This window comes from Columba livia, chromosome 3 (genome assembly GCF_036013475.1).
Source record: "Columba livia isolate bColLiv1 breed racing homer chromosome 3, bColLiv1.pat.W.v2, whole genome shotgun sequence".
In the NCBI taxonomy this organism is placed as follows: Eukaryota; Metazoa; Chordata; class Aves; order Columbiformes; family Columbidae; genus Columba; species Columba livia.
In genome coordinates, this window is record NC_088604.1 from 48,783,757 (window position 1) to 48,799,773 (window position 16,017).

At 38.4% G+C, this 16,017-nt stretch overlaps 1 protein-coding gene across 2 annotated transcripts in view; it reads right to left on the minus strand.

Annotated features, from left to right (window-relative positions):
• Nucleotides 1-16,017, minus strand: part of CDK19 (cyclin dependent kinase 19) — a 138,848-nt gene that overhangs the window by 37,621 nt on the left and 85,210 nt on the right. For both annotated transcript variants that reach the window (XM_065056657.1, XM_065056658.1), the window contains 2 exons: nucleotides 1,949-2,006; nucleotides 396-527 (listed from right to left, as the gene is read on the minus strand). In XM_065056657.1, the coding sequence (XP_064912729.1) occupies nucleotides 396-527; nucleotides 1,949-2,006 (190 nt within the window). The remainder of the gene's footprint in view (nucleotides 1-395; nucleotides 528-1,948; nucleotides 2,007-16,017) is intronic.

The window sequence follows — 16,017 nt, forward strand, 5'->3', positions numbered from 1 at the left end:
CAAGCCACACACTTCATAGAAGCATCTGGACATGAAGCACCTCAGAAGAATGCCACTTTAACAGCCTTCTTTCCCTTCTGAAGGTTTACAAGATTACAAGATTTCTGAGCCCTTATCAGAAAACCATATAAACCAATGTGAAGAATATTTTTATTTTAAAAACAAAACAAACAACACATGTAAAATGTCTAGCATTAACCTTATCTCATATTGAAAAATAAAATCACGGTTCACAGAAACTTTCAATCTGGGTTAAACTTTTATGGATTGGATCATACTTCATCTGTGGCTACTTCAGGAAAAAAATGAGCTGGTCAGTTGATCATCATATCTACTATAAGGTTACTATCCTTTACAAAACTTAAAGGTAAACCTCTTTCTTACACACAACTTACCAATGGCCTTTGTGTAATGTCTGGCTCCAAGTAACAGCTCTGGAGCTCTGTACCAGAATGTCACCACAACTGGATCCAAGTCTGCCAATGGCTTCAAAGGTGAGTTGAATAATCTTGCAAAACCCATATCAGCTGGGGGAAGGGAAAACAAACAAAAACTTCAAAATTGTAATATAAATACATGAGAATTTAACAGTATTGCAAAAAAGCAATCACAACAGAAGTTCAAAAACATTAAAACTTACAAATCAAAGTTTTCAAGAAAGCAACAACTTTCTCATAACAATACTGAGCCAAATTTATCCAAGGCTAAATTCCATTCACTTCATTTATAAGACTGTGAAGGATGATGTTTGACTTTTAAGTGTTTTCATCGTGGTATTGTAAAACTTCACATAATACAGATGAATGTTTATTTAAATAGAACTGTAACAGAAACCTGGTTAAGTAGAGTCCATAGGAGCATGTCTCTGAAGTACATTTTCTCTTTTATTTTTATATATATTTACAAAAATGTGAGCCCTTACAACTGCTATATGTTTACCCAAAATGACTGCAGTGTAGATTGGTTTACACTATTTTTCAAGGTATGACTCCTCCTTGATTTGGAGGAATAAACTCCAGAATCTGGAAGAAGTTTAAACTGAGAATTAACTAAGTCAGTGAGTGTACACTATTACAGAGATGTATTTCAAATGGAAGCATTTATTTTATATAACTCAAAAATTCTCTCTAGGAACAATCCCGTAAGTAACATTAAGAAATGCCAGACAGGAAGGTACAAAATTTGGATATATATTCAAAACTACATATCTTAACCCAAGTCTGTAGCTTATCGTTTACATTACTTCACCTAAACTTCTCTGGTTCCAAAGTTATGAAATGCGCAGTATCATTTTCTTGCAGTTACCCATACTAATACAAGCATATGAATAGAAAAAATGACTAGTGGAACATTTTCAAATGCAACAGAAGTTGATGAACAGAAAAGATGTTCCAAGATATTACTTCTTTCTTGATGATTGCCACATGCTTTATTATAAAAAATGTTTATATCCACATGACTAATGCTCATGATCTGCACAGGTATTTTGGATAAAGACCATCAGAGTTCTCATGTGTTTCCCACCTTGACATCAAAAAGCCTTTTTCATAACAAACTTTTGGAGACCTACAAACATGTGCATTTATGTTATTTATATAAAAATAATTAAGAACAAATACAACTTATAAGTAACAATGTTATACTAACTAATCATAGTAGAAGTCAGAAGAACCTTGGCCACAGCCATAGTTTTATGTGCTTATTACTTTCTCGTTTCCTGCAGATGCTTTTATCTCACCAAATGTCCTTGGCAAGATGTATAAACATCTAATAATACGCTTTAAATCTCTTAAACTTGTAAACTCAGCGAATGAGATTTAAAAATTGAACTAAATGTTGTGCATTCATATACTTCTACAACAATGAAGATTTGTTTCTATCTTACACTGAAATGCGGCTTTTTAAGTAACTCCTTAGCTGTGAAATGGAAATTTCTCAAAATGTTTACCTATTTTGACTCTTCCTCTTTCAGGACCCTCACCCATTACCAGAATGTTTGCTGGTTTCTGGAAAAACAAAAAGCAGAATATTTAGCCGACCAGCCCTTGATGATTATCTGAATGAATAATAAAAATTTGTACATTTATTTTATAATTGAAACATTTCTATAAATACCCTTGGAAATCTAAAATTATCATACCTTTATGCTTTGCTGACAGTTTTTATCCCTAGTTCCCAATACCACAGTTAGAAAAATAGTACTTTGACATTTCACAGTAAGAAATGCAATTTTAAATCAAATTTTCATTTCTACTGGAATGATCATGTTCATTAGCGAGATTTTCTTCTATAGGAACTTTTTAGACCAGGCTACCATTTATGCCACACATCAATAACCTGGCAAGAACTACTTTTGCTAACATATTGAAAATGATGCCAAATCTTGGTATGCAAATGCATAGATGAGAGTTGCTTTTGTTACCATCATATATAACTACATTTTTAATGCTATGCTTGTTTTTAGTGTATGAATGAAAAAAATCACATTGGTAAAAGCAATTTTTTCCACAAAGCATATCTCATGCTGAGATTTCACTTAAAACAGGCCTATACACAGACAGCTACGTCCACAAGCTTTTGACAGTGTAGACAACAGCTTTACAAATAGAACAAAACTTTTATAGGCATTTTATACAATCTGCAGTTGTTTGCAACCAGCTGCTTGTGAACACCATATAAAATCTGCACATGACATCACAGCAATTGTTCTGCAATTAGGATCTAGGTTCCCTCAGACATCAATAGTCATTCCTTGGGAGCTTTTCCCCCATTGTGTTAACAGCTGTGAAAAAGTAAACAAGATTGAAAACATTAAGTGATTTGAATGAAGAGATGCATAACAAAGTTCCAAAGCAGAATTTTTGGAAGGTTCATCCAAACATTCATTATGTTTAAAATCCCTAATGCCTGAAGAGGTCTGCTCGAGCAGGAATTGTTCAAGAATCTGAAAGAGACATCCAGAAAGCCAACATCACAATCTCACTTAATTTCTCGGTTCTTCACGCTTGCCACTGTTTACCTTGAAATAAGACACTCTAAACTAAGGTTACTAAATTTGGCTCAAAATTGCAAATCCTTAGCTTTTTTGGGGGGAAAACAAACAAACACCACCAAAAAACCCCACCACCACAAACACCAAACAGCACTACTTCACCTGTTCTTCCTCCTGCTCCCCAGGCAGCTGTTCTCCCTTCCCACTTCCCCCCCAGCTCCAGCCATCGCCTCCTCCCTGGCTCCAGCCACAGCCTCTTTCCAACCCTGCTACAGGTGCTCTTGCCTCTTGTACTCATCCTTTTTTAATCTCATCACCATCTCCGACTTCGCATTCCCCAACGTATTTTTGGAACCTTTCAAAGAGGGGAATATGCATTCCACTATTGGAGAAAGTAATAGCTGTTTTAATTGATCTTGGGTAAACACTCACCAGCAAAACTAGGACAGATAAAGATCAAGCTTGCTCTTAGCTAATATTTAATGATAATGAAATCAACACTCCAAAGCAACTGGTCAAACTCTGGTTTCACATTTATGTATTACCTGAATTGAATATTCTGAAAAAAGAGAACAATCCCATTCTGCCTATTCAGAAACCAGGCAGCAACGGAAGCGTGCAAGTTCACACTACATTTTACCCACTAGAAATCACATAGCCAAAATTGTCCCAACCGAGACAGCAAAATTCCAGTCTTCTTGTCAAAATTCTTGTCTGAACTCCTGCCTAGCAACCTCGATTGAGAGTTGAGCATGAATCAAAACAACTTCAATAGACCTTTACATTCAGGATTAGATTTTAGGCACTATAAAATGCATTTATTTGTTAAGTGAACAGAGCTGATAAAATGTAATTATTGCACTGATTTCTAGGGATTTTTTTGTTTTGTATGGGCAGCTATGCAATGCTATGCTGCCCATACAAAACATCTTATAAGATTCATATTTTATATGTATATTACAAGATTCTTCACGCAACAATTTCTTCACAGAAAAAAAGTACTATGTTATTCTCTGACATAAGCCACACCATGCACAGAATAGTTCAGGTCATAAAAGACCTCTGGAGATCAAGTCCAAACCCCTGCTCAAAGCAGGGTCAACTACAGCAGGTTGCTCAGGCCTGAGTGCAGTTGGATTTTAAATATACCAGGGCCAGAGACTCCACAGCCTCTCTGTGAAACCCCAGTGTTTGACCACCCTCATAGTAAAAAAAAGGTTTCTTTGTACATTTAATTTATGCCCATTGTCTCTTGTCCTATCACTGGATAGCACTGAGAACTCTGGCTCAGCTTCCTTTATTCCCACTTACCAGGTATGTACACACATTGGTAAGATGCCCCCTACCCGAGCCTTCTCTTCTTGAGGCTGAACAGTCCCAGCTCCCTCAGCCTCAGAATGACGCCCCAAACCCCTAAGCAACATAGAAACCTTATACATAGCGGGGATACCCTAGGTTGAAAGCTATCGAAGCAAGGAACTCGTCCATTTATGTATTTTTAAGCCAGAATGTTTTGAAGAGATGTTGTTCCATACAAAACTTAAATCTGTACTAATATTTAATCCACTGAGGATCAGAACCCTGCACAGGCAGAGAGAAACATGCTAATTTATAAACTTACTAAATGACACATCCATTAGCTCTTGTGAATCTCTCTGTCTGACAGAGCCATGGCAGGAAGAGGGAGTAAAAACAAAGAAAGAGTGAAGTGTGAAACAACTGAAAGCTTAGTGTTATTTCAAAAGAGCAAGTGCCTCTCCTGAGGCACCACCACTACTGTGGAGACAACAGGTATTTCATGGATGGCAACCTGATGCCTGCAGGATCCCCACCAACCTGCAGACCACTGCCTCAGTGACAGCTTGATGGTGGCAGCTTCCCAAGAGGTGGGAAGTCTTCATTCGAACATGTTCCTTACATCAGAAGGAGAACACACCTGAACTTGCTTCTTATTTCCCACACAAGCAAATTACTGCTTGGTTATCAGCTACCAAAAAGAGGAGAACTTTCCCAGTTCCGCTTTCTAATCAGAGCTGTTCTGGTTAGGAGAGCATTTTCTACTGTATGTATGCTGAATCAGTCGAAAGTAACACTAACTGGAGAGGATCCATCTTTCTGAGATGAGACAAATGATATCCAGCTATGCTGCCCATACATTTTTATTTAATAAAAAGTAAAAGCTTCAGAGGAGCTTAAAACATAGGTAATGTGTTTTGTGGTTGTGTCAGCAGGGGCCTCGGCCATACGAGCGGCACCAAGGCAGAGTAGTAGAACTTTGGGTGCTCAGGTATGGAAGAAAGACTTCGGGTTATTTCAGAGGGATTAATTTGGTATTAGAGATCCTCAGGAAAGTAGGTAATGAACATTTCCAACATGAGGTAAGTCAGAGGACTGCTAAAGGGAATGCAAACAACAGCTGCTTTTTGGAGAAGGGAGAACATGTTGGTCTAATCTCTAGATATGTAGGATTTTAAGTATCAAAACATCTTACTCTGAGACAGTCACTTAATAGTCTACTCTAGAATTGCATTCTAGTATAGTATAGTTTCTGGACAGCTGCAAAAATCAGATTAAAAAGTGAGAATCAGAGACACTGAAAAGCCTCATACTTCATGTATGTTCAGGCTAGATGCAAGTTATAAGCACCAGTCTGGTTCCTGAAACAAATCTTGCTGCTGTTCATGCAATGAATAAAATGGACTTTTAGGTGGAAGAAAACATGAAGGCCCAAGCAGCTAAGAGACCAAAACCTGACACACACTTCAAGTAAATCATGTCTCTTTCTGAGGACAGAATTTTAGTCAAGAAAGTTTGAGAAGCCCTGCTTAAAACAATTAACTAACTCCTCAGTAAAGGTGAGGTAACTCAACTACACTTCTGAGTAGGACTACACTTCTGAGCCTGTTACATCTCAATAAATAACCTCTCTATTTTCCTTGAACCTCCCCTTGCTGAGAACACAAAACACCAGCTGGGAAGCAAAGCGATGCTGCTGCATCTCCACCTATCCAGTTGCTATAGAAACAACAGAAACAGAAAGAGTTAGGAGTCTCACATTTAAGATCAGCTATAAAAATGAACAGAGAAATCCCTGCTGAGAAATGCAGTTGAGGTTTGACTGTCTAAAGAGTATTTGCAAAAAATAAGAAGGTCAATAGCAACAAACAACTGAAGCAAAAACCTGAATTATCTGCAAAAGGAGATGCAGACGGCAATGACTGAAGAGGTTCTCTTTCCAAGTAATAAGCATGGATAATGTATTTACTTTTCTACATCAGTGGGAGAGTGGGAATAAAGCAATTAACAAATCACGGTGGGAGAGAAATGAAAATGTTTGGCTAACAAGTATGTTTTAATAAATAATAGAAGTATCACGAATGGGGCTTACATGGATATTCATGCTACCTTAATCAATATATTCCTATTTAAATATTTAGACAGTAGATTAGAATAAAGGCTGAAGGAAAAGAAACCATCTATGCTTTTGAAAGAGCATAACAGGTCAAAACAGGAACAACAGCCTAACAATAGATGGCAATACTTCAGTTTTAATGGTTATTGTTGTTATCTCCTCAAGTACAGCAGTGACACAATTCTTCAGAGATTTGGTGCAGAATTACATTCTTATGAGAAAATGTCCATAGGGACATACCACTTTCCATACGCCATTCTTTATTGTTTATATCCCAACAAATGTGTTTCCCTTTTGGAAACTGAACAAAGAATAATCTGAAATTAAGAGGTTTCCATTGTGAAATATATTGCAAGTCTTTTAGATAAAAGCTCTCCCCACAATTAAAGAAACTGGCTTGTGATGAGATCTTTTCAAGTCTCCATTATTTAAAACAGCAATTGTAAACAGCACAGTGTTGATACATAGACGTGCTTGCAATATACAAGCTGAAAACAAGAGCAGTGGTGATGTTGTCTCAGCTTTTGGCACACTGCTCTACCAATGACATGGGTCCTAAATGAGATGAGAGTGCTCCACTCCGCGGGCACTGAGCCCTTTCCTGCAAGATTAAGAAGGAGCTGCAGATTGTTCACAGAAATTTGGAAACAAAGCTTTTGCTCTTCTCATCCACAAGGAAATGCGGGCACTTCCCAGCCTTGGGTCAATGCTGTTCAAACGCCGACATTGTGTTCAGATCAATACGCTGGCATACCGGCCCTAACACTTTTGATAACAATCGATCTATTTAATGCAGGTTTTTAAAAAGAAATGGTTCCAAAAAGATTTTACCATGCACTGCAAACCTCCAAATCATTATCACTTCCATCCTCATTACTTCCACATACTGAAAACCATACAGAAAATTTTTTTATCATCATTTCCTTCTCCTTTTTTAGAAAGCCATTTGGTCAACATTTTCCTGACACTGAAGCACCAGACAAAAGTATACCATATAGACTAATATATCTTCACTTCTGCTTCTTTTTACAAGCATTACATACTGTAAACGCATATTAGAGCCGCTGCTCTGTCTACACAGCCTGATTTTCAGCTTGGTTTGTTTCAGCTGCTAGCCTTACCTTTACAAAAAAACCCACCTATTTAATGTTATTGTTTGCCTAGATTTGTAAATCCATACCATTTTCTTCTACTCTTTCTCTGCTCTGTTAAAATGATTGACCTTGCAAAGCGATACCATTAACAGATCTCATCAATACATTTATCATTTGATTCAAATCAATAATGTTTCTACAGATATTATCAAATCCAAAAAATAAAGCTGATTACTATGGCACATCTGAAAAGGCAGTAAAATCACAAGGAATGCAAAATGCTTTGAAATAGTACATAACTCAAATGAAATAAAAACTTGTTTAAATCTAGAAAGGAGGAAAAAAAGAGGCAGACACATTAAGTAAATGTATGGCAACACAGGAATCAGAGAATAACACTAAAGGCTTTTATAGTTAAATTAAAAAACAAAACCAAAACAACCAGAATCAATCAGTCCACAAGATTTTGCAATAAAAAATGAAAATACAAACGAAAGCAGACGTAAAATTTTACAGCTGTCACTAGATTATCTTTAAATTCAAAAAAGTACTTGATTCGCTATCATCAGAGGAATATCATCGACAACAAAAGCACTTTAAAATGTATTCATAGCACATAGGAAACTATATTTAATGCATATAAACATTAATATGATAATAATACATACACAGTAACAGTTCTTTTTCTCTCCACTCTTCTTTCTTATAAAAATAATTTAAAAATGAAACATATACAGAACTGATAAAGACACTGGCAGTGGGTGCCACTGTTTGAGAGGAAAAAATATTTTGCATAATTCTGAGAGATGCAAATGGGATATTCCATCATAAACCATGGTGTCAGATTATCTTAGGGACTTGCATTAACTGTTGAACTGATATGGTCAAAATAATCACTAATTCTAGACATCAGCAATTCTAATAGCAACCAGAAGTGCAGAATGCACCTCAAGCTCTGGAACCAATGGTAAGTAGCTAGAAGCAAGAAAAAACTGTTCAGAAAATATCTGAAATATTTATTGGGAATGCCTTAGATAAATATTTTGGTTAAACAGATTCCTTGCCTGTATCTGTTATGTGTTGAGGAGGGGAAACGTAGCTTTTTCTTATCAAAGCTGGCTATCAAAGAAATCTTTTCATTTTTATATATTCTTATAAAACTCCTCTATGCACAGAGAGCAAAAGCAAGCAGAAATACTAAAACTATGCCTACAGTGCAACCATAGATCTGCACATATTTAAAAAAGAAATAAAAAAAAAAAGTCCCTGAAATAAGATTAAGCTTACAACAACAGCAAAGATGTGACCACGCTGGCTTCATTATGGACTGATTCAAACCAGTCCATGACCCTGGACGCTCTCGGAGAATCAGTCAAAACCATGCAACGCGTTGGGCTGGACGGGACCTCTGGTGCTGCAAACAGGGAGGTCACCCCGCTCAAACCCGTGCCAACTTCCAAGATAGAACTGGCTGAAGCTGCATCAGGACCCTGAGCATCATATCCAAGGCAGCTGCAATTCTCCAAGGATGGAGGTTCCTGAGCCTTGCTAGTGGGCAACCCCGTACCCTGTCTAACCTATCTCATGACGAAAAATTGTTTCCCATCACCTAATCGAAATGCCTCTTGGGGAAATGTGTGTCTGTGCCTCTTCCTTCATCTTCTCTACAACCTCCCACTAGGCAGTTAAAGTCCATGTTGAAACGCTCCATGTGGACGAATGCAGTAGCAGTAAAGCTGACACAGGCAGAGCTCTCTCCATCACCCTGCTGTACTGATATTGCACCTTGGGCTGAACAGTTACGTAGCTGCTATAGTTTTAACACTGGAAACACATATTTAAGATGACAGAGCCAGCCTAGAAGTCCAGACTCTGGAACACACTCAGTATAAACATACTTTACCATGCCTTCCCTTACTCTCATATATAACCACCCTTATGATAATGAAATCAGTAGTCAGGTAAAGCATTCATATCTCTGTTTTGCTTCATTTTTCACTGGCTGGATGTTCTCTTGAGAGGCATACACCTCAACTGACATTAATTCTTTAAATTCACTCCAGGCACTCTCCTGAAACAGCCAAAATATACATGTTCCTTGTAAGAAGACTCTGCTTCAAAAACAATCTGAAACAATGGTTTCTTAGGCAATTGCTAGAAAATATATTTACTTTATAAACTCAAGGTGTTTGATGATTGTTGAAACAGGAAAAGACTATTCAACGGACTCTATTGCCTGGTTAATCAATGGATAATATAGTTACAGTTATGTCACTGGAAAATGGACTGCAGACACAAGGGGAATATGAAATAAGAGCAATCACAAGAGGAGAATGTAACTCTGAGCTACATAAAAGTTCAGAAGTGAAACAATCTTCCTTCCACACACCATTCTTCCAGGTTTCTTACGGCTGACAGAGCACTAAATTACCGCAAGACAAAAAGGAAAATTCCAGACAAATTTGGATGCCGGGCATTGCTTCTATTATAACAATCTCCACAATGTACTAGTGTGCTTGTGGTTCCACCCCAATCAATGACAATAAAGTACAAGTGACAAAGAAAAGAATGAAAAATCCTCACATTAGAAGAATGCCAAAATATTAGACATCAATTAAATTTTATGTTGCTATGCAACATTATCCAAAGCATTCTGCTGGTACTAGTGCTGCAATGGCATATTTGTACTCAAAATGTGACATGTAACCTTGAGAGGGACAAAGAAGGCGGAAGATGGGAACAAAAAGAAAACTATGATCATAAATTATCTATGAAAATTAAAATGTCACAAAGTGAATGTTTAAATAATACACTGAATTCATATTGTCCCTGGGATTTTCAACACATTACAGTACACACTCCAGCAAAGTTCCCATGAAGCCCCTCAGCAATCACCTAGGGCCTTCTCTTCAGGCTTTGTTTGGGCTCTCTGGGAACACCAAGGGGGGCACGGGACAAGACGAACTCAACCTCTGCTGCCCCATGTCTGACAGTGCAGACGTGCAGGCCCATTGTGCATGGGAACAGACAACTCACCTCAGAAGTAATATGGAAGAATGTTCTGCTTTTTAATATATTACGAATAGGAAATGGAGAAATAAATTTCACTCCATAGAAGCACAGTCAAAGTCTTCCCTCTGTTGGGGCTTCAAGAGACACCTTGAATGCCCCAAAATACTGCATCTGAGCCCAGTCTGTGCATTTCTGCTGTCAAGTCCCTATTAGATATTCTTCACGCATGATCTTTACTCTGAATAACAACCCAAAGGCAAATAAACTGAGAAGATATTTGCATGTGTGAAACATTACAAACACTACCACTTTCTTCACCTATTTAAAGGCAAAAGTGAAGAGACAGCAAGTCTGACAGAACTCTAACCTGAGAAAGCCTTCAGCTGTATGAACCTTGGGACTGGAATTTGAGAGGAGGGGGAAATAAGATTATGAGATTCTCACCTGTTCCTGCTGTTAGAACTCTTCATCTATTTGTATGAGTTGGTTTCTATTACAGCAGTGTGAAAATGAGATACCATCAATTCTCTATCTCTAATTCTTTCAGCTGCAGCACTAAATTCCACCATTGCCAAATCCTGGTATTTGTTTTATTCGACTGGTTCTGACTACTCCCAATTTAGTAGGGTTATTAAGACAGGAGGATTAAGCCTCTATCCAATCAAAGGACATATGACTGAAAGTGAGAGTGCTGACACTGTCATAAAACATTTTGTTAATTGCCTTTCACAAAGCATCTTTGGCAGTAAAACTCCAGTACCTCCATTCCCCTGAGAGTCTGGTAGACTCAAAGAATTAACAAAGCTTTTCTGACTGCACTAAATAATATAGTACTAAAAGAATAGATACAAATGTAACCCATTTTCATTACAAATCAGCTTCTGTTTGGATAGCTTAGTTCGAATGTATTAGGTTGAAATAGAAAAGTCCTTTAATGGAAATTTCAAAGGAGGGAAAGAATAAGAATAAGGTAGCATGGTTATCTGAAGAGGTTATTTCCATATTAATTGAGTCTTAAGAGTCCTTTTTTGTCTGCACACAGACATATGAATACAGCTTAAGGGAGTCAAAACTATGGAATATATTTAATTATTATTTTACGGCATAAACTCTTGGTGATATTTAGAAAAGCAATAAATACACTAAGTTTTACACGACCTTAAAGTTTTATGTCTAATAATATTTCATATTGTTTAGTTAGCCTTTGTCAGTTTATTAAGTACATTATTTTGCAGCATTAAGCTACAATATTTATCCACTTTTCATATATGCTCTTTTCCTATACTTATAATCTCAAGGGAAAAAAAGATGAGGACCTATCTTTCCTCCCTGCTCCTTTCATGGTGAGTCTAAAGACTACGAAATCTAATCCTTATATGATCAACTTCAATGTCTGTTATACGATAGCATCAATTTCTCTCTTGTGTGGAAATAATTTATAACATAACCCAAATATTTTCATACTCCTTCTAAGACTATTGTATTGAAACAAGCTCTTGGTTTCCAATGTTTACAGGAATAAGTTACATGCCACCTTCTCACTACGGTTTATCCAGCAGATGAGTGTTCAGGTTTCAGGAAGAAATTTTAACACCCTATCACCAGCCTTGTCACCTACAGCAATACTAATTGGGCTGTAGCAGTCCAGTAGACTCACCATCCAGTTACCACGTTCTAGATGACTTAGTAATGTAGCAGCTGAGGCAGCAAAACCTCACATGGTTTGCAGTGGAAAAAAGCAACTATGGACCACAAAGTGAGCAGAGGCACAAAGTACCTCAGCTGACACATGAATTACAAACAACATTAAGCAAAACATAACCTTTAAAATCCACACTAACACAAACTCTTTTCTTAGTTGATCACCATCACTCTGTTAGTCCCAGGCCCCAGATAGAATCTCTCCATCTCTCAGTCAGTTCATGCTGAAGCTCTTCCCTCACTCCACAGTTTCCTGACTTTTGGGGATCTTCAAGCCCATTCAGGCTCTGATTTTTAAGGAGCTGAGCATCAATGGCCAGGTTCTTTAGCAACAATTATATTTCAAACCCAGACTTGCATCATAAAGCTGCAGAAAACTGATTCTCCTAGTTTTCCCTTGGATGTATTCCCAAGGTGTCACCATCTGAACAAGCAGCTACAGAGTTTTAAAAGTGATCAATAAATGAGGTCTGCCTTTGTGATAACAAAGACTGAGTTCGATTCTCACTGTTATTCAGAAGTGTAATTGTTTCACAACTTTAACCAGAGTTTACAGGAGAGCAGAATCCCCACATCAGAGAATCACAGAATGGATGTGGTTGAAAGGAACCTCTGGAAGGTCATCTAGTCCAACCAACCTGCTAAAGTATTTTCACTGAGAGCAGATTGCACAGGAATGCGTCCAGGTGGATTTTGAATGTCTCCAGAGAAGGACACTCCACAACCTCTCTGGGCAGCCTGTTCCAGGGCTCTGGCACCCTCAAAGTAAATAAGTTTCTCCTCATATTCAGATGGAACCTCCTGTGCTTCAGTCTGTACTGGATGCCCATCATCCTATTGCTGGGCACCACTGAAAAGAGTCTGGTCCCATCCTCTTGACATCCACCCTTGAGATATTTATAAACATTGATGAGATCCCCTCTCAGTCTTCTCTTCTCCAGATTGAACAGACCTGGCTCTCTCAGCCTCTCCTCATAAGAAAGGTGCTCTAAGCCTCTAACTGATCATCTCAAGTGCTGTCCTGCATCACACAGCCCACAGTGCCTCTTCAAGCAGGTCTCCCACCTGGCTGGTCTGCTCGGCCTCTGCTGGTTCCTTTGGATCCAAAGGCACTAATGAGATTTTAGGAGGTGGTTAACATAGCAGGAGACACAGCAAAACATTTTTGAATACACTGCAATATTAGTATTTAGTACCAGACTTCAATATCACAAAGTTGGTAAAAGACCAACACAATATGATGATCCTCTTAAGTCTTTGTAGGCTATTTGCATGTAGAAGAAAAAGTTAGGCAGAGGTCACAAAGGATATGTTTAGAGACAGACTCATAAGTTACAATACTTCTACTTGTTTTTTGAAGCCTGAAAGACTTATTCATTACCTGCCAATTTTAGATACTCCCACATACAAATGAGGTTAAAAGATATCAGGTAGCAGATCTGCGTGTGTTTATGTTAGTGATGAGACTTTATAATGTTTCTCAAGACCAAATATATTTAATGTATGCACCCTCCTCAAAATTTAGAAGAATACTGCATTCCCTTTCTGCTCACTTCATCAGTAAATGCTACAGAAAGGAGCCTAACGTTCAGCTGGCATTCAAAATCTTATGGTATTCCTTCTGCAGAATAAACTCCAATCTTCACTGCAGCATAAGCCCAGTCTAACAATACAGTTCTATACAGTCTAGATCTGACTGAAAAACTGAAGACCTAATGCTTATATCAACACCATATCAACACATTCAGAATTATCAGCATCCCCACTCAATTTGAAACCTTCTTGTCACAACAATTCTTCAGATAAATTAAAGGTCATATGTGCTTAAGCAGATTTTCCACCAATTCAAAATAGTTTTCTAGCAGGTCAGGCAGGAGCAAGAATAAACCACTTGAATCCAGAACGAATTTTCATCAACACCCATAAACAACTGAATGTTATTGATCTAGAATACTGCTATTCTAAACACCGGTGAACACTGCCTCCGCAACAACCCAGTTCAAGTATTTTATTGTTTATTTACGCAACTCTTCTTGTACACAAATGGCGGAATGGATAAAGTACTGAACAAAATGGCTCTCTTTTTAGAAAGCTGTAATCAGAGGCCAGGAGAGCAAGAGGGCACAGGAGCAAACACAATCTGCATATTGGGCAGGGAACAAACAGCAACTGCAGAGACAGAGCTCAGGGGGCTCATGTCAAAGAGAGAGAGAGAGCTTGGAGAACAGAAACTGGAGAGGTTCTTTCAGCCAAAGACCAACCCATAAAACAACAGACATGGCAGGAGCGAGGGACAGAGACCAAGGGAAGTACCTGCAGGCACAGGCAATGCTGGGAGAGGCTGGGAAAGGTATATGGGAAGCAGGGAAAAAGTTGGCTCTGAATACAGAGATTGAAAACTTGAACGTGGTTCAAGAAAAGAAAAAGAATTTAAAGTTAAGATTTAATAAGCCAATTAAAAAGTTACTGAGACCACAAATTATCTCTTAAGAGTCTCAAGCATTTATCCCAGTTACTTAGCTGCTGTACATATAGTCCAAGATAGTTCAGTTTTCTTGTCTTGGGAAAGAGAAATACTCTAGTTTCTCAAATACCATAGTATTAACATAGCCTGACAAACATTGATCTTCTTTTTTATTTTTTAACATTAAACAGTTTCACTTTGTAGAATGGCATTTGCAATTTGTGTTTTAATATCAACAGCCACAGCCCAAGAAGAGCTGGAAGCAAAGGCTGTAAATACTGTTATGTACTCTGCTGTCACGAGCATGAAGTGCGTTTTTCCCTACTTATAACTCCTTCTATGGTTTCCAGGTTTTGCTCAGAAAAACATAACTTCCTTAGCCAGAAAAGTCTTTCTTTCTGCAGAATACTTCGCAGCTGCTCATTTCAAACCAGCACCTCCAAAATTTCATTATAAAGATTCTGCAGATACCAAGGCAAAGCATGCTGGACACAACTAAGAGAGACCCATAAGTCCACAACACTATCACTTAAGTGCTGTGAATACTGCTCCCTCCTTTCACAGATTATCAGGATGGATAGGGTTGAAAGGAACCTCTGGAGATCATCTAGTCCGATCTATCTGCTAAAGCAGGTTCACCTAGAGTAGATTGCACAGGAATGCGTCCAGGCGGGTTTTGAATGTCTCCAGAGGAGAATCCACAACCTCTCTGGGCAGCCTGTTCCAGTGCTCTGGTACCCTCCAAGAAAAGAAGTTTATCCTCATGTTGAGATGGAACCTTCTGTGTTTCAGTCTGTGCCCATTGCCCCTCCTCCTATCACTGGGCATCACTGAAAAGAGTCTGGTCCCATCCTCTTGACACCCACCTGTCGAGGGTTAAGATTGCGGGGTGACAATAAAACCCTGGCAGATGTATTGTTAACCCCCTCTCCCCCACACACTTCCCCCTCCCTCTCCCCCTTTTTCACTAAGGAGAGGCGATTGGAAGGAAAAGAAGCACAGAGTGAAGAGAGTTGGAAAAAATTAAAGATGTTTTACTAATGCTACTAATAAGAATAGAGAAAATAATACAAAATATACAAAACCAATCTTGAAAGTCTCAGCAACTGCAGAGCCAGCACCCAAAGTCCTGGATTGGACTCTGCAGCCAACCGGAGCTGGATTCAGTCTCTCACTAGGCCTCAGTTCGCAGGGACGACTAGCAAGGTCCTCTCCTAATGTCGGCCATAAGCAGAAGGGAAAAGGGAAAAGCACCTGAGATCCTCGTGATCTCCCACTTTATATAAAGTATTCACGTGAATGGAATGTTATACACAGTTGGTCAGTTTCTTGCTCACTTGTT